Here is a 19,240-nt window from a genome sequence, read left to right as displayed (position 1 = left end):
GTAACATACCACTAACACAGGTAAGAAAGACAGCAGGTAACATACCACTAACACAGGTAAGAAAGATAACAGGTAACATACCACTAACACAGGTAAGAAAGATAACAGGTAACATACCACTAACACAGGTAAGAAAGACAGCAGGTAACATACCACTAACACAGGTAAGAAAGATAACAGGTAACATACAGTATGACTAATCTTTCTCTCTCTCTTTCCCTTTCTTCTCTTCTCTCTCTCTCTCTCTCTCTCTCTCTCCTCCCCCCTCTCCCCTCTCTCTCTCTTGCCTCCCTTCCTCCCCACTCTCTTCTCTCTCTCTCTCTTCAGCGGCTCAGAAAGTGTGCCACCTGCAGGGTATCAACGTGACAGACTTCACCCGTTCCGTCCTCACCCCTCGCATCAAGGTGGGCAGAGAGGTGGTGCAGAAGGCTCAGACCAAGGAACAGGTACTCTTCTACTCTACTCTATTCTATTTTACTCTATTCTACTCTATTATGTTTTATTCTACTCTATTCTACTCTATTATGTTCTATTCTACTCTATTATGTTCTATTCTACTCTATTATGTTCTATTCTAATCTATTATGTTCTATTCTACTCTATTATGTTCTATTCTACTCTATTATGTTTTATTCTACTCTATTCTACTCTATTATGTTCTATCCTACTCTATTATGTTTTATTCTACTCTATTCTATTCTACTCTTTTCTATTGTACTCTATTATATTCTACTCTATTGTTCTCTATTCTACTCTATTATGTTGTATTCTATTCTACTCTATTCTATTTGACTCTATTATATTCTGCTCTATTCTACACTATTCTATTATCTTCTATTCTACTATCTTCTATTCTACTCTATTCTACTATCATCTATTCTACTCTATTCTACTATCTTCTATTCTACTATTTTCTATTCTACTATCTTCTATTCTACTCTATTCTACTATCTTCTATTCTATTCTATTAAATTCTACTTTATTCTATTCTACTCGGTTCTACTTTGTTATCTTTTACTTTATTCTATTAATGTCTACTTTATTCTACTATCTTCTATTCTACTCTATTCTACTCTGCTCTACTCTATTATATTCAATTCTACTTTATTCTATTCTTCTTGGTTCTACTTTGTTATATTTTACTTTATTCTATTCATTTCTACTCTATTCTACTATCTTCTATTCTATTCTACTCTGCTCTACTCTATTATAGTCAATTCTACTTTATTCTATTCTACTCGGTTCTACTTTGTTATATTTTACTCTATTCTACTCATTTCTACTCTATTCTACTATCTTCTATTCTACTCTATTCTACTCTGCTCCACTCTATTATATTCAATTCTACTTTATTCTATTCTACTCGGTTCTACTTTGTTATATTTGACTCTATTCTTTTAAACTCTACTCTATTCTATTCAACTCTACTCTATTCTACTCTATTCTAATCTTCTCTGTTCTACTCTATTATGTTCAATTCTACTCTGTTCTACTCTATCCTGTTCTATTCAACTCTACACTACACAAAATACACTTCTACTCCATTCTTTTCAACTCTACTCTATTCTACTCTACTCAATTCTACTTTACTATATTCTATTCTGCTCTATTCTACTCTATTCTACTGTGTTCTACTGTATTCTACTTTATTCTACTTTATTCTACTCTATTGTATTGTATTACTCTATTCTATGCTACTATATTCTGTTCTATTCTACTTCATTCTATTCTACCCTTTTCTGTTCTATTATATTATACCCTGTTCAACTCGTACTTGTACTCTACTCTATTCTACTTTATTCTATTAAACTCTACTCTATTCTACTATTTTCTATTCTACTCTATTCTACTCTACTCTATTATATTCAATTCTACTTTATTCTAATCTACTCGGTTCTACTTTGTTATATCTCACTCTTATATATTCAACTCTACTTTATTCTATTCTACTTTATTATGTTATATTATGCTCTATTCTATTCAACTCTACTATATTCTACTCTATTATAATCTACTATAATCTACCTGAGTCTATTCTATTCCATTCAACTCTACTCTATTCAACTCTACTCTACTCTATTCAACTCTGTTTGACTCCATTCTATTATGTTCTACTCTATTCTATTGTACTCTATTCTACTCTACTTTATTCTGTTATATTCTATTCTACTCTATTCTGTTTTATTCAACTATAGATTACTCTAATCTACTCTATTCTATTAAACTCGTTTCTTCTCTTTAATCAACTCTATTATGTTCTACTCTATTCTTCTCTACTATATTCGACTTTATTCAACACTACTCTATTCTACTCTGTTCTACTCTACTCTATTCTTCTCTACTCTATTCTACTCTGTTCAACACTACTCTATTCAACTCTACTCTATTCTGTTCTATTATGTTCTACTCTGTTCTATTCAACTCTACACTATTCTATTCTAATCTACTCTATTCTAATCTATTTATCTCTACTCTGCTCTATTCAACTCTAATCTAATCTATTATATTCTACTCTATTCTATTCAACTCTACTCTATTCTACTCTACTCTACTCTACTCTACTTTATTATTCTCTAGTCTATTGTATTCTACTGTATTCTATTCTAGATACAATACCTTCCTCTCACATGTTCAGTTAAAAGTGTAATCTTATTTTCAACAGAGACCTGGCAACATATAATGTATCTGAAGCATAAGTAGTTATAGTACATAGCCTTTCTCCAGGAGAAGCTTTAGTCAGAGACAGGGATGTACGTGGAGGCAGACAAGATGACGGTTCACACACTCACTGTCTCTCTATCTCTCTCTCTCTCCCTCTCCTTCTCCCCTCCCGCTCCCTCTCCTTCTCCCCCTCCCTCTCCCCTCCCGCTCCCTCTCCTTCTCCCCCTCCCTCTCCCCTCCCGCTCCCTCTCCTTCTCCCCCTCCCTCTCCCCTCCCGCTCCCTCTCCTTCTCCCCTCCCGCTCCCTCTCCTTCTCCCTCTCCTTCTCCCCTCCCGCTCCCTCTCCTTCTCCCCCTCCCTCTCCCCTCCCGCTCCCTCTCCTTCTCCCCTCCCGCTCCCTCTCCTTCTCCCTCTCCTTCTCCCCTCCCGCTCCCTCTCCTTCTCCCCCTCCCTCTCCCCTCCCGCTCCCTCTCCTTCTCCCCTCCCTCTCCCCTCCCGCTCCCTCTCCCCTCCCGCTCCCTCTCCTTCTCCCCTCCCGCTCCCTCTCCTTCTCCCTCTCCTTCTCTCCTCCCCTCCCGCTCCTTCTCCCTCTCCTTCTCCCCTCCCGCTCCCTCTCCTTCTCCCCCTCCCTCTCCCCTCCCGCTCCCTCTCCTTCTCCCCCTCCCTCTCCCCTCCCGCTCCCTCTCCTTCTCCCCCAGGCTGACTTTGCCATCGAGGCCCTAGCGAAGGCCATGTATGAGCGGTTGTTCAGGTGGATCCTGGCTAGGGTGAATAAGACTCTGGATAAAGCCAAACGTAAAGGAGCATCATTCCTGGGGATCCTAGACATCGCTGGCTTTGAAATCTTTGAGGTGAGATTGAGGAGCATCATCTTTAAGTTGACAGAGAAAGGAATTCAGCAGGGGTCCCGTGAGGCCAGTTGGTAGCTCATGGCGCATTGCAACGCCAAGGTTGTGGGTTCGATTCCCATGGAGGACCGGTAAAAGAGAATGATGCACCCACTACTGTAATTCACTCTGGATATGAGCATCTGCTAAATGACTGAAATTGAAACCATTTAAAATGGGTAGACGTAGCGATTTGGGAGCCCCATCTACCTCCCAAAAGGGACATTTCCCCCAGAACATTTCCTACTATGATTATTATTATCCCACAATTAAAAACACCCCTACGGGCCCTGGTCAAAGTAGTGCACTAAATAGGGAATAGGATGTCATTTGGGATTCAGACCTGATGTACAGGACTATGACGTGAGAAGTACCTCTATGTTCACATCCATCTCTCCCATCTCCCCTCCTCAGGAACTACCATGGTACTGTAGCTCTGTGTAAACCACTATGTAACTTCTCCTCAGGAACTACCATGGTACTGTAGCTCTGTGTAAACCACTATGTAACTTCTCCTCAGGAACTACCACGGTACTGTAGCTCTGTGTAAACCACTATGTAACTTCTCCTCAGGAACTACCACGGTACTGTAGCTCTGTGTAAACCACTATGTAACTTCTCCTCAGGAACTACCACGGTACTGTAGCTCTGTGTAAACCACTATGTAACTTCTCCTCAGGAACTACCACGGTACTGTAGCTCTGTGTAAACCACTATGTAACTTCTCCTCAGGAACTACCATGGTACTGTAGCTCTGTGTAAACCACTATGTAACTTCTCCTTCTCCTCAGGAACTACCATGGTACTGTAGCTCTGTGTAAACCACTATGTACCTTCTCCTTCTCCTCAGGACAACTCGTTTGAGCAGCTGTGCATCAACTACACCAACGAGCGTCTGCAGCAGCTGTTCAACCACACCATGTTCATCCTGGAGCAGGAGGAGTACAAGAGAGAGGGGATCGACTGGGCCTTCATAGACTTCGGCCTGGACCTGCAGCCCTGCATAGAGCTCATCGAGAGACCGGTAACACACACACACACATACAGAGACACTCACACACACGGAGAACACACACACACACACACACACACACACACACACACACACACACACACACACACACACACACACACACACACACACATACACCCTGGACCTACAGTAATGCACACACGGATGGGTGCTGGTTCCCTAAAGCTGACCCCTCCCCCCACCCTTCTAGAACAATCCTCCAGGTATCTTGGCTCTGTTGGATGAGGAGTGCTGGTTCCCTAAAGCCACAGACCTGTCCTTCGTTGAGAAGCTGATGAACACACACACGGCCCACTGCAAGTTCTCCAAACCCAAATCACTCAAAGACAAGACTGCCTTCTCTGTTCTTCACTACGCCGGCAAGGTGAGATTAGATGATATGTTTCTGTCTGAAGAGTTCTCCACTACGCCGGCAAGGTGAGATTAGATGATATGTTTCTGTCTGAAGAGTTCTTCACTACGCCGGCAAGGTGAGATTAGATGATATGTTTCTGTCTGAAGAGTTCTCCACTACGCCGGCAAGGTGAGATTAGATGATATGTTTCTGTCTGAAGAGTTCTTCACTACGCCGGCAAGGTGAGATTAGATGATATGTTTCTGTCTGAAGAGTTCTCCACTACGCCGGCAAGGTGAGATGAGATTATATGTTTCTGTCTGAAGAGTTCTCCACTACGCCGGCAAGGTGAGATTAGATTATATGTTTCTGTCTGAAGAGTTCTCCACTACGCCGGCAAGGTGAGATGAGATTATATGTTTCTGTCTGAAGAGTTCTCCACTACGCCGGCAAGGTGAGATGAGATTATATGTTTCTGTCTGAAGAGTTCTCCACTACGCCGGCAGGGTGAGATTAGATGATATGTTTCTGTCTGAAGAGTTCTCCACTACACCGGCAGGGTGAGATGAGATGATATGTTTCTGTCTGAAGAGTTCTCCACAACGCCGGCAAGGTGAGATGAGATGATATGTTTCTGTCTGAAGAGTTCTCCACTACGCCGGCAGGGTGAGATGAGATGATATGTTTCTGTCTGAAGAGTTCTCCACTACGCCGGCAAGGTGAGATGAGATTATATGTTTCTGTCTGAAGAGTTCTCCACTACGCCGGCAGGGTGAGATTAGATGATATGTTTCTGTCTGAAGAGTTCTCCACTACGCCGGCAGGGTGAGATTAGATGATATGTTTCTGTCTGAAGAGTTCTCCACTACGCCGGCAAGGTGAGATGAGATTATATGTTTCTGTCTGAAGAGTTCTCCACCACGCCGGCAAGGTGAGATGAGATGATATGTTTCTGTCTGAAGAGTTCTCCACTACGCCGGCAGGGTGAGATGAGATTATATGTTTCTGTCTGAAGAGTTCTCCACTACGCCGGCAGGGTGAGATTAGATGATATGTTTCTGTCTGAAGAGTTCTCCACTACGCCGGCAGGGTGAGATTAGATGATATGTTTCTGTCTGAAGAGTTCTCCACTACGCCGGCAGGGTGAGATTAGATTATATGTTTCTGTCTGAAGAGTTCTCCACTACGCCGGCAGGGTGAGATTAGATGATATGTTTCTGTCTGAAGAGTTCTCCACTACGCCGGCAGGGTGAGATTAGATTATATGTTTCTGTCTGAAGAGTTCTCCACTACGCCGGCAGGGTGAGATTAGATGATATGTTTCTGTCTGAAGAGTTCTCCACTACGCCGGCAGGGTGAGATTAGATTATATGTTTCTGTCTGAAGAGTTCTCCACTACGCCGGCAGGGTGAGATTAGATGATATGTTTCTGTCTGAAGAGTTCTCCACTACGCCGGCAGGGTGAGATTAGATGATATGTTTCTGTCTGAAGAGTTCTCCACTACGCCGGCAGGGTGAGATTAGATTATATGTTTCTGTCTGAAGAGTTCTCCACTACGCCGGCAGGGTGAGATTAGATGATATGTTTCTGTCTGAAGAGTTCTCCACTACGCCGGCAGGGTGAGATTAGATTATATGTTTCTGTCTGAAGAGTTCTCCACTACGCCGGCAGGGTGAGATTAGATTATATGTTTCTGTCTGAAGAGTTCTCCACTACGCCGGCAGGGTGAGATTAGATTATATGTTTCTGTCTGAAGAGTTCTCCACCACGCCGGCAGGGTGAGATTAGATTATATGTAGGTGGACTACAATGGTGCCAGCTGGCTGATTGATAACATGGTTGTGTTGTGGTTGTATTGTGGTTGTGTTATAGGTGGACTACAACGGTGCCAGCTGGCTGACTAAGAACATGGTTGTGTTGTGGTTATAGGTGGACTACAATGGGACCAGCTGACTGACGGAGATCATGGTTGTGTTGTGGTTATGTTATGGTTGTGATGTGGTTGTATTGTGGTTGTGTTATAGGTGGACTACAATGGGGCCAGCTAACTGTCAGAATAATTTGATATCTTGATGATAATAATCAATAATCAATTCGCCTTGACTAATGCCCAAGGTTTGTAAGACAATGGGTTAAATAATTAGGCAAGGACTCAGCTTTCTGCAAAAGGTTTCTGTAGCTTTATTCTTGAGAACGTTCTGGCGTCAGGATAACAAAACAGTCATTATATAGTTCTTGCTTACTTACGCACATGCATTTACACACAAACTGTTGGTGACCTGCATCCCCCATAGACTTCTCACACTGTTTATCACTATTCAGAGCTCAGCCTGTTCCTTTCCCTCAAGGTTAGGAACCATTTGAAGTTTTACCCCCTTTACCATCTGTCCCCTGCTCTCTACACTAATTACATACACACATTTCTTTCCCTCTCCAGTGGTTCCTGGACTTTCTGGAACTAATCAGACCAATCGATCACTACATTGATCATTACATTGATTATTCATTAACCATGCTGTATGACTAATAATTCATCATGGTTTATTGATTCATTTACCTTTATTAGATCATTATCTTATCACTAACTGAGGGAGAACATGGTTGTGTTGTGGTTGTGTTATGGTTGTGTTGTGGTTGTGTTATGGTTGTGTTGTGGTTGTGTTATAGGTGGACTACAACGGGGCCAGTTGACTGACGGAGAACATGGTTGTGTTGTGGTTATGTTATGGTTGTGTTGTGGTTGTGTTATGGTTGTGTTGTGGTTGTGTTATAGGTGGACTACAACGGGGCCAGTTGACTGACGGAGAACATGGTTGTGTTGTGGTTGTGTTATGGTTGTGTTGTGGTTGTGTTATGGTTGTGTTGTGGTTGTATTGGGGTTGTGTTATAGGTGGACTACAACGGGGCCAGTTGACTGACGGAGAACATGGTTGTGTTGTGGTTGTGGTTATGTTGTGGTTGTGTTGTGGTTGTGTTATAGGTGGACTACAACGGGGCCAACTGGCTGACTAAGAACATGGACCCTCTGAATGACAACGTGACGGCTCTCCTCAACAACTCATCCAACCCCTTCATACAGGACCTCTGGAAGGATGGTGAGCCACATGCGTCCCAAAATGGCACCCTGTTCCTTGAATGGTGCACCACGTTAGACCAGGCCCCATAGCACTCTGGTCAAAAGTTGTGCACTATAGTAAATCAGGAATAGGGTCCTATTTAGGATGCAAGCACATACTACCAATTCACTTTACTGTACTCCCATCAGTAGAAATGTGTTGTCTACTACCCATTCACTTTACTGTACTCCCATCAGTAGAAATGTGTTGTCTACTACCCATTCACATTACTGTACTCCCATCAGTAGAAATGTGTTGTCTACTACCCATTCACTTTACTGTACTCCCATCAGTAGAAATGTGTTGTCTACTACCCATTCACTTTACTGTACTCCCATCAGTAGAAATGTGTTGTCTACTACCCATTCACTTTACTGTACTCCCATCAGTAGAAATGTGTTGTCTACTACCCATTCACTTTACTGTACTCCCATCAGTATTCATCAGTATTCTACTGTCTCTCCTTCTTGTCTGTCACCTGTTCTTCTCCCTCTTTCTCTTTCATCTCCTCCTCTTTCTCCCTGCCTCTCACCTTTCCCGCCCCCCAGCCTTTCTTCTCAGAGGTCATGAATAATCCTTGTTCTGTTTCCAGTGGACCATGTGGTGGGTCTAGAGACCATTACTAAGATGTCAGAGAGCTCGGCCCCCAGCGCCACCAAGTCTAAGAAGGGCATGTTCAGGACAGTGGGCCAGCTCTACAAGGAATCCCTGGGCAAACTGATGACCACGCTGAACAACACACAGCCCAACTTCATACGCTGTATCATCCCTAACCACGAGAAGAGGGTAGGACACTATCCCCCTACCCAGAACCCCTACAGCTATTTCTATATGTTTCATCAATTCATCTCCTCTCTCATGAGTCACCTGTGATCTCTCTCTCCCTCATTCTTCCTGTGTGTGTGTGTAGGCAGGGAAGCTGGATGCTAACCTGGTTCTGGAACAGTTGAGGTGTAACGGGGTTCTGGAAGGGATCCGTATCTGCAGACAGGGCTTCCCCAACCGCATCGTGTTCCAAGAGTTCCGACAACGGTGAGGAATGTTCTAACACCAACGTTAAGGAACCACGATTATGTCTGTGTGGTTATCATATAACAACTTGTACTCTTCCTTCTGTCTTCCTCTCTTTCTTCCTCTTCTTCCTCTTCCTCTTCTTGTAGCTATGAGATCCTAGCAGCCAACTGCATCCCAAAGGGTTTCATGGACGGGAAACAGGCTTGTCAACTAATGGTGATTTCATCTTACTGAAACGTCTGAGTTGATCTAACTGAAACGTCTGAGTTGATCTCACTGAAACGTCTGAGTTGATCTCACTGAAACGTCTGAGTTGATCTAACTGAAACGTCTGAGTTGATCTCACTGAAACGTCTGAGTTGATCTCACTGAAACGTCTGAGTTGATCTCACTGAAACGTCTGAGTTGATCTCACTGAAACGTCTGAGTTGATCTCACTGAAACGTCTGAGTTGATCTCACTGAAACGTCTGAGTTGATCTCACTGAAACGTCTGAGTTGATCTCACTGATACGTCTGAGTTGATCTCACTGAAACGTCTGAGTTGATCTCACTGAAACGTCTGAGTTGATCTCACTGAAACGTCTGAGTTGATCTCACTGAAACGTCTGAGTTGATCTAACTGAAACGTCTGAGTTGATCTTACTGATACGTCTGAGTTGATCTTACTGATACGTCTGAGTTGATCTTACTGATACAGTCACTGAGCCTAAAAACGTTTTGGCACGTTTGAACCCGCATTTTTAGAAAACCAAAAGTTGAGCAATGAACTAAATAGGACATGTTTCTACCTTAGTTCTGGATAAGTAAAGAGTTATTCTAAAGGGACCTTTGTTTTGAAAGGTGTCACGATAAAGGTGTTACGATAAAGGTGTTATGATAAAGGTGTCACGATAAAAGTGTTACGATAAAGGTGTTACGATAAAGGTGTTACGATAAAGGTGTCACGATAAAGGTGTCACGATAAAGGTGTCATGATGAAGGTGTCATGATGAAGGTGTCATGATGAAGGTGTCATGATGAAGGTGTTATGATAAAGGTGTCATGATAAAGGTGTCACGATAAAGGTGTTATGACTTCCTCTCCAGATGAAGCACCTGGACCTGGACCCTAATCTGTTCCGTATTGGTCAGAGTAAGATGTTCTTCAGAACAGGAGTGTTAGCCCAGCTGGAGGAGGAGAGGGACATTAAACTGACCGTGGTCATCATCGCCTTCCAGGCCCACGCTAGGAGCTTCCTGGCACGCAAGTTAGTGTAACAGTGTTGCTTCCAGCCTGGGCTCCACATAGGGACCCTCTGAACACATCGACACATTTCACCCGTGAGGTAGCGTTACCAGTCGCTCCCTCAACAGCATGATAGCAGACACACTCTGATGTGACTTCTGTCCACAGAGCGTTTAGTAAGCGTCAGGCCCAGCTGACTGCTATGAAGGTGATTCAGAGGAACTGTGCTGTCTACCTGGTCCTGAAGAACTGGCAGTGGTGGAGACTCTTCACCAAGGTACATATCACACACACACACACACACACACACACACACACACACACACGCACACACGCACACACGCACACACGCACACACGCACAAACGCACAAACGCACGCACGCACGCACACACACACACACACACACACACAGGTGTTTGATTTATGGTTATCTGTCCTATCCAGTGTTGTAGATGTTCTGCCACGTCCATCATGGAGAACCACTATGTAACTAGTTTTGATATATCGTAGTATATCGTAGTTTTGATTCGTTGATTTGATTTGATATCAGCTCTTAAGTAAACTTAGATTGGTTGTCCCGCAGGTGAAGCCCCTCCTCCAGGTGACGCGACAGGAAGAAGAAATGGGTCAGAAGGAGGAGGAGCTGAAGTCCGCCAAGGATCTGGCCCAGAAGAGCCAGGTGGAACTGAAGGAGATCTCCCAGAAACACACACAGGTGAAGTGGAGAAACACACACACACACACACACACACACACACACACACACACACACACACACACACACACACGCACACACACGTAAGGTGGACACACACACACACACACAGGTAAAGTGGAGACACACACACACACACACACACACACACAGGTAAAGTGGAGACACACCCACACACACGCACACACAGGTAAAGTGGAGACACACACACAGGTAAAGTGGAGACACACACACACACACACACACACACACACACACACACACACACACACAGGTAAAGTGGAGACACACACACACAGGTAAAGTGGAGACACACACACACACACCCACACACACGCACACACAGGTAAAGTGGAGACACACACACACACACAGGTAAAGTGGAGAACACACACACACACACACACACACACACACACACACACACACACACACACACACACACACACACACACACAGGTAAAGTGGAGACACACACACACAGGTAAAGTGGAGCCACACACACACACACACACACACACACACACACACACACACACACACGCACACACAGGTAAAGTGGAGACACACACACACACACAGGTAAAGTGGAGACACACACACACACACACACACACACACACACACACACACACAGGTAAAGTGGAGACACACACACACAGGTAAAGTGGAGAACACACACACACACACCCACACACACGCACACACAGGTAAAGTGGAGACACACACACACAGGTAAAGTGGAGACACACCCACACACACGCACACACAGGTAAAGTGGAGACCACACACACACACACACACACACACACACACACACACACACACACACACACACACACACACACACACAGGTAAAGTGGAGACACACACACACAGGTAAAGTGGAGAAAACACACACACACACACACACACACACACACACACACACACACACACACACACACACACACACACACACACACACACACACACACACAGGTAAAGTGGAGACTCTCTCTCTCTAGGTAGTAGAGGAGCGAGCTAAACTGGAGCAGAAGCTTCAGGCGGAGACAGAGTTGTATGCTGAGGCAGAGGAGATGAGGCTTCGTCTGGAGGTCAAGAAGCAGGAGCTGGAGGAGGTGCTCCATGAGATGGAGTCGCGGCTGGAGGAGGAGGAGGAGAGAGCCACACAGCTGCAGCAGGAGAGGAAGGACATGCAGCAGCAACTACAGGTGGGCAGATCCAAAATGGCTACCGAGCAATGACCTTTTCAACTATGGTATATCAGTGATGAGTCAAAATGGACAAAATCATTTCAAAGTAGCGTCAAACCGACTCAATCCCTTTCAGAAACTTTGGCATGAAATGTATGAAATGCTAATATCGATATTACCGGGTACATTGACTTCCATTGGTTTCTGGTTGGAAAATGCTGAAGTTAGTGGATGGTGGATTGACTGCACTCTGTCCTTATCCATAGACTGGTATAGATGTAAGGCCCTGTTGTGGATCAGGTGGAGGTCCTGTTGTGGGTCAGGTGAAGGTCCTGTTGTGGGTCATGTGGAAGCCCTGTTGTGGGTCATGTGGAGGCCCTGTTATGGATCATGTGGAGGCCCTGTTGTGGATCATGTGGAGGCCCTGTTGTGGGTCCAGTGGAGGCCCTGTTGTGGGTCCAGTGGAGGCCCTGTTGTGGGTCCGGTGAAGGAGGTCCTGTTGTGCGTCAGGTGAAGGAGGTCCTGTTGTGGGTCAGGTGACGGAGCTCCTGTTGTGGGTCATGTGGAAGCCCTGTTGTGGGTCATGTGGAGGCCCTGTTGTGGATCATGTGGAGGCCCTGTTGTGGATCATGTGGAGGCCCTGTTGTGGATCATGTGGAGGCCCTGTTGTGGGTCCAGTGGAGGCCCTGTTGTGGGTCCGGTGAAGGAGGTCCTGTTGTGGGTCCGGTGAAGGAGGCCCTGTTGTGGGTCAGGTGGAGGCCCTGTTGTGGGTCAGGTGGAGGCCCTGTTGTGAGTCAGGTGGAGATCCTGTAGTGGGTCCGGTGGAGGCCCTGTTGTGGGTCCGGTGGAGGCCCTGTTGTGGGTCAGGTGGAGTGACAAAGTCCATGTGGGTTGAAACATTGTGATTGTATTACCTAACCTTTATTAAAACATAATTTTGGGGTACAGAAAACACAAACTCTTATCCTATTTATCTCGCCTCCCTGTCCCTCTCTCTCTCTTTTCTCTTTCTCTCTTCATCCCTTTCTTCTCTCTGTGTATTAGGCCATGGAGGCCCACCTGTCAGAGGAAGAGGACTCTCGTCAGAAGCTGCAGCTGGAGAAGGTGACTGTTGAGGGGAAGGTCAAGAAACTGGAGGAGGACGTTCTCATCATGGAGGACCAGAATAACAAACTACTCAAGGTATGTTGTTCTCCACCCCTGTCTCAATAAACACCATTCCCCCACCCTCCCATCCACCCACCGATCTCCTGTTCCTCAGCAACGTGAGCTGTTGAAGGAGCATGTAGCACTCAGTCCCTGACCCCTCACCTCTGACCTCTGATTAACCTTACTCCCTGCTGTGTGTTGTCCTTCAGGAACATAAACTGTTGGAGGAGAGAGTAGTACAGTCCCTGACCCCTCACCTCTGAACCCTGACCTTTCTCTCTTTTATCCGTTGTCCTTCAGGAGCGTAAACTGTTGGAGGAGAGAATAGTACAGTCCCTGACCCCTCACCTCTGAACCCTGACCTTTCTCTCTTTTATCCGTTGTCCTTCAGGAGCGTAAACTGTTGGAGGAGAGAATAGCAGACTCCAGCTCTAACCTGGCTGAGGAAGAGGAGAAGTCTAAGAACTTGACCAAGCTGAAGAACAAACACGAGTCTATGATCTCAGACCTGGAGGGTGAGTTACTCACCTCTGACCTCTAACCCCTGACCTCTCACCCCTGGCATCAATCAGTCATTCAGTCAGTCAGTAATCAGTCAATTATTGTCTTTCATTTAGACCTTAATTGGTTGAATCTGGTGTGTTAGGACTGGGATAAAGCTGAACAAAGCTTACACACTCTCCAAGAATGCATCAGTCTACCTCTGCTATAGACGATGATGATGATGATGACGATTCCTCTTCCTCCTCCTCCTCCTCCTCCTCCTCCTCTTCCTCAGTGCGTATGAAGAAGGAGGAGAAGGGCAGGCAGGATGTGGAGAAGGCCAAGAGGAAGCTGGAGACGGAGCTGGCTGATCTCCAGGAGCAGCTGGCCGACCTGCAGGCCCAGATAGCCGAGCTCAGAGCACAGCTCGCCGCCAAGGAGGAGGAGCTACTGGCCACACAGGCCAGGTAATCAATCCCAGATCATCAGTGATGAACTATCTTCAATCAGTAGCTTTATTATCCAGGAATATATAAACACACTTGACAAATAGTTAAAGAGTTGAGAGAGACCGTACCTTGACAATCTTAACCATTATTGGGCATATCTACACACATAGCATAGCTATTACTTCCCATGCCCTAAATCTCTCTCTCTGTCAGGTTGGAGGAGGAGTCTGCCGCTTGTGTTGCGGCGGTGCGTCGTGTCAGGGAGCTGGAGGGGCTGTTAGGTGAGATCCATATCAACACGGGTCAAAAGTAGTAGGTTGGCGTTGATTGGGATGAGTCTCGTCCTTGAGGCAGAACTGAGCGTTGATTGGGATGAGTCTCGTCCTTGAGGCAGAACTGAACGATTTCTGCTAGATGGGCAAGCTGCAAAGTCTATATTCTCTATATTGTAAATATTCCTGAAAACAAATGTAGCTTTTTGGTCTTGATTTAAGGTTAGGCATTAAGGTTAGCAGTGTGGTTAAGGTTAGGTTTAAGGTTAGGTTTAAAGTCAGACGTTATGACTTTGTGGCTGTGCCAGCTGTTGACCACTCTGCAGAACTGCCTCCAGAACAACATCCATGATGGAAAACACTAACCTGCTCAAAGGTAGTGCACTACATGAGGAATGGGTGGTGTGTGTGTGTGTGTGTGTGTGTGTGTTTGTGCGTGCTCTGGTCATATGTGTGTGTGATAAATAGGTGAGATCCAGGAGGACCTGGAGTCAGAGGGGGCTGCCAGGAGGAAGGCTGATGCAGCCTGTAGAGACCTGGGAGAGGAGCTGAATGCTCTGAGGTCTGAGCTGGAAGACACTCTGGATACCACCGCCGCACAGCAGGAGCTACGGTACGGTCAAGTCACGGTCATCACCACATCCTGACCATACGGTCTCAGTTTGACCTCTAGTGACCCTCTAGAGGACACCACATCCTGACCATACGGGCTCAGTTTGACCTCTAGAGAACACCACATCCTGACCATACGGTCTCAGATTGACCTCTAGTGACCCTCTAGAGAACACCACATCCTGACCATACGGTCTCAGTTTGACTCTAGGGAAACATCCTGACCAACGGTCTCAGTTTGACCTCTAGAGGACACCACATCCTGACCATACGGTCTCAGTTTGACCTCTAGAGGACACCACATCCTGACCATACGGTCTCAGTTTGACCTCTAGAGGACACCACATCCTGACCATACGGTCTCAGTTTGACCTCTAGAGGACACCACATCCTGACCATACGGTCTCAGTTTGACCTCTAGAGGACACCACATCCTGACCATACGGTCTCAGTTTGACCTCTAGAGGACCCACTAGATACCACCGCTGCACAGCAGCACTGATGGTTGCTGTGTGTTGTGTTCTCCAGGGCGAAGCGAGAGCAGGAGGTAGCCATGTTGAAGAAGGTGATGGAGGAGGAAGGGAGGAACCATGAAGCTCAGGTTCAGGAGATGAGACAGAAACACACACAGACTGTTGAGGGACTGTCTGAACAACTGGAGCAAGCCAAGAGGGTAACACACACACCTGACGCCTGCATGGGAACACACACACACACACACACACACGCACGCACACACACACACACACACACACACACACACACACACACACACACACACACACACACACACACACACACACACTCCCTCACACCCTCCTTTCTCTCCCCACTCCTCACACCCTCTTTTCTCTCCCCACTCCTCACACCCTCCTTTCTCTCCCCACTCCTCACACCCTCCTTTCTCTCCCCACTCCTCACACCCTCCTTTCTCTCCCCACTCCTCACACCCTCCTTTCTCTCCCCCTCCTCACACCCTCTTCTTCCCCACCCTCACACCCTCCCATCTCTCCTATCTCCCCACTCCTCACACCCTCCCATCTCTCCCCACTCCTCACACCCTCCCATCTCTCCCCACTCCTCACACCCTCCTTTCTCTCCCCACTCCTCACACCCTCCCATCTCTCCCCACTCCTCACACCCTCCTTTCTCCTCACACCCTCCCTTCTATCCCCACTCCCTCATTCCCTCACACCCTCCTTATCTCCCCACTCCTCACACCCTCCCTTCTCTTCCTCACTCCCTCCACCCTCCCTTCTCTCCCCAGGTGCGAGCCAGTCTAGAGAAGGCTAAGCAGGGATTGGAGAAGGAGTCATCTGACCTCAGCGCAGACCTCCACTCATTGGCCAACGCCAAGCAGGAAGTGGAGCACAAGAGGAAGAAGGTCGAAGGTCAGCTGTCAGACTTGCAGTCGCGCCACAACGACAGCGAGAGACAGAGGGGGGAGCTGGGAGAACGAGTCTCTAAGTTGACCGTGAGTAGCGTACACTGGCTACAGATGTAGGATCTTCATTTGAACCAGTTTGCTACAGCAGGAAAATAATCCTGCAGCAACAGGACATTTTAATTATTATGTGGATTGTAATTAATGGACATTTTTGTAGGGGTTGATACATTTTTTCGTAAGGTAAACTCAAGTCTGAAACTCCAAAGTGGAAATTAGTTAAACTTTTAAAACCTTAAATACACTACACGTTTGCAGAAAATGTATCCTGCAACAGGGTGATCGAATGAAGAGCCTCTATCTGTACCTTACATGTCAGATGAAAATAATAAAAGTGACAAACTTTTAAAACCTGAAACACGAGCAGGGGATTGTCCTCGTACAACTGTCATCTATTTATTGGTGAGGCATCTGAGAACACTAACAACACCCCTTACCCCTGATGTGACCAGGTAAGTTGACTGAGAACATGTTGTGGTTTACAGCGAGGACCTGGGAGAGGGGAGGAAGCAGCGTATTTGGTGTATTTTATTTACATGATGACAGACAACATATTTTATTATTTCATGTTTGTGACAACCTGCTACCCTTCTTCACTCATCCACTTCTTCTCTCATCCACTTCTTCTCTCATCCACTTCTTCTCTCATCCACTTCTTCTCTCATCCCCTTCTTCTCTCATCCCCTTCTTCTCTCATCCCCTTCTTCTCTCATCCCCTTCTTCTCTCATCCCCTTCTTCTCTCATCCCCTTCTTCTCTCATCCCTCTGTTCCAGTCTGAGTTGGACAGTGTGAGCAGTCTGCTGAATGAGGTGGAGGGGAAGAACATTAAACTGAGTAAAGACCTGGTCAGTCTGGGGTCCCAGCTACAGGACACTCAGGTGAGACTCAGACCTACAGGACTCTCAGGTGAGACTCAGACCTACAGGACTCTCAGGTGAGACTCAGACCTACAGGACTCTCAGGTGAGACTCAGACCTACAGGACTCTCAGGTGAGACTCAGACCTACAGGACACTCAGGTGAGACTCAGACCTACAGGACTCTCAGGTGAGACTCAGACCTACAGGACACTCAGGTGAGACTCAGACCTACAGGACTCTCAGGTGAGACTCAGACCTACAGGACTCTCAGGTGAGACTCAGACCTACAGGACTCTCAGGTGAGACAGAGACCTACAGGACTCTCAGGTGAGACTCCGACCTACAGGACTCTCAGGTGAGACTCAGACGTGAGACTCTCAGGTGAGACTCAGACCTACAGGACTCTCAGGTGAGACTCAGACCTACAGGACTCTCAGGTGAGACTCAGACCTACAGGACTCTCAGGTGAGACTCAGACCTACAGGACTCTCAGGTGAGACTCAGACCTACAGGACTCTCAGGTGAGACTCAGACCTACAGGACTCTCAGGTGAGACTCAGACCTACAGGACTCTCAGGTGAGACTCAGACCTACAGGACTCTCAGGTGAGACTCAGACCTACAGGACTCTCAGGTGAGACTCAGACCTACAGGACTCTCAGGTGAGACTCAGACCTACAGAACTCTCAGGTGAGACTCAGACCTACAGGACTCTCAGGTGAGACTCAGACCTACAGGACTCTCAGGTGAGACTCAGACCTACAGGACTCTCAGGTGAGACTCAGACCTACAGAACTCTCAGGTGAGACTCAGACCTACAGGACTATCAGGTGAGACTCAGACGTACAGGACTCTCAGGTGAGACTCAGACCTACAGGACTCTCAGGTGAGACTCAGACCTACAGGACTCTCAGGTGAGACTCAGACCTACAGGACACTCAGGTGAGACTCAGACCTACAGGACTCTCAGGTGAGACTCAGACCTACAGGACTCTCAGGTGAGACTCAGACCTACAGGACTCTCAGGTGAGACTCAGACCTACAGAACTCTCAGGTGAGACAGAGACCTACAGGACTCTCAGGTGAGACTCAGACCTACAGGACTCTCAGGTGAGACAGAGACCTACAGGACTCTCAGGTGAGACTCAGACCTACAGGACTATCAGGTGAGACTCAGACCTACAGAACTCTCAGGTGAGACAGAGACCTACAGGACTCTCAGGTGAGACTCAGACCTACAGGACTCTCAGGTGAGACTCAGACCTACAGAACTCTCAGGTGAGACAGAGACCTACAGGACTCTCAGGTGAGACTCAGACGTACAGGACACTCAGGTGAGACTCAGACCTACAGGACTCTCAGGTGAGACAGAGACCTACAGGACTCTCAGGTGAGACAGAGACCTACAGGACTCTCAGGTGAGACTCAGACCTACAGGACTCTCAGGTGAGACTCAGACCTACAGGACTCTCAGGTGAGACTCAGACCTACAGGACTCTCAGGTGAGACAGAGACCTACAGGACTCTCAGGTGAGACTCCGACCTACAGGACTCTCAGGTGAGACTCAGACGTACAGGACTCTCAGTTGAGACTCAGACCTAGAGGACTCTCAGGTGAGACTCAGACCTACAGGACTCTCAGGTGAGACTCAGACCTACAGGACACTCAGGTGAGACTCAGACCTACAGGACTCTCAGGTGAGACTCAGACCTACAGGACTCTCAGGTGAGACTCAGACCTACAGGACTCTCAGGTGAGACTCAGACCTACAGGACTCTCAGGTGAGA

General features: G+C 46.7%; 1 protein-coding gene across 3 annotated transcripts in view; it reads left to right on the top strand.

Annotated features, from left to right (window-relative positions):
- The window catches only part of LOC106606313 (myosin-11), a 70,964-nt gene that overhangs the window by 27,547 nt on the left and 24,177 nt on the right, over positions 1-19,240 (top strand). For all 3 annotated transcript variants that reach the window (XM_045719625.1, XM_045719623.1, XM_045719624.1), the window contains 20 exons: positions 328-446; positions 3,359-3,511; positions 4,398-4,571; positions 4,771-4,944; positions 7,896-8,010; positions 8,624-8,817; positions 8,942-9,063; positions 9,192-9,261; positions 10,133-10,293; positions 10,440-10,548; positions 10,857-10,988; positions 11,996-12,202; positions 13,229-13,366; positions 13,725-13,848; positions 14,112-14,283; positions 14,479-14,546; positions 15,006-15,150; positions 15,678-15,822; positions 16,417-16,623; positions 17,368-17,472. In XM_045719625.1, coding sequence (XP_045575581.1) covers positions 328-446; positions 3,359-3,511; positions 4,398-4,571; positions 4,771-4,944; positions 7,896-8,010; positions 8,624-8,817; positions 8,942-9,063; positions 9,192-9,261; positions 10,133-10,293; positions 10,440-10,548; positions 10,857-10,988; positions 11,996-12,202; positions 13,229-13,366; positions 13,725-13,848; positions 14,112-14,283; positions 14,479-14,546; positions 15,006-15,150; positions 15,678-15,822; positions 16,417-16,623; positions 17,368-17,472 — 2,834 coding nt within the window. The remainder of the gene's footprint in view (positions 1-327; positions 447-3,358; positions 3,512-4,397; positions 4,572-4,770; positions 4,945-7,895; positions 8,011-8,623; positions 8,818-8,941; positions 9,064-9,191; positions 9,262-10,132; positions 10,294-10,439; positions 10,549-10,856; positions 10,989-11,995; positions 12,203-13,228; positions 13,367-13,724; positions 13,849-14,111; positions 14,284-14,478; positions 14,547-15,005; positions 15,151-15,677; positions 15,823-16,416; positions 16,624-17,367; positions 17,473-19,240) is intronic.

The sequence above is a fragment of the Salmo salar genome, chromosome ssa06 (genome assembly GCF_905237065.1).
Source record: "Salmo salar chromosome ssa06, Ssal_v3.1, whole genome shotgun sequence".
NCBI classification, from domain to species: Eukaryota; Metazoa; Chordata; class Actinopteri; order Salmoniformes; family Salmonidae; genus Salmo; species Salmo salar.
This window is presented reverse-complemented; position numbering and strand designations above follow the sequence as displayed.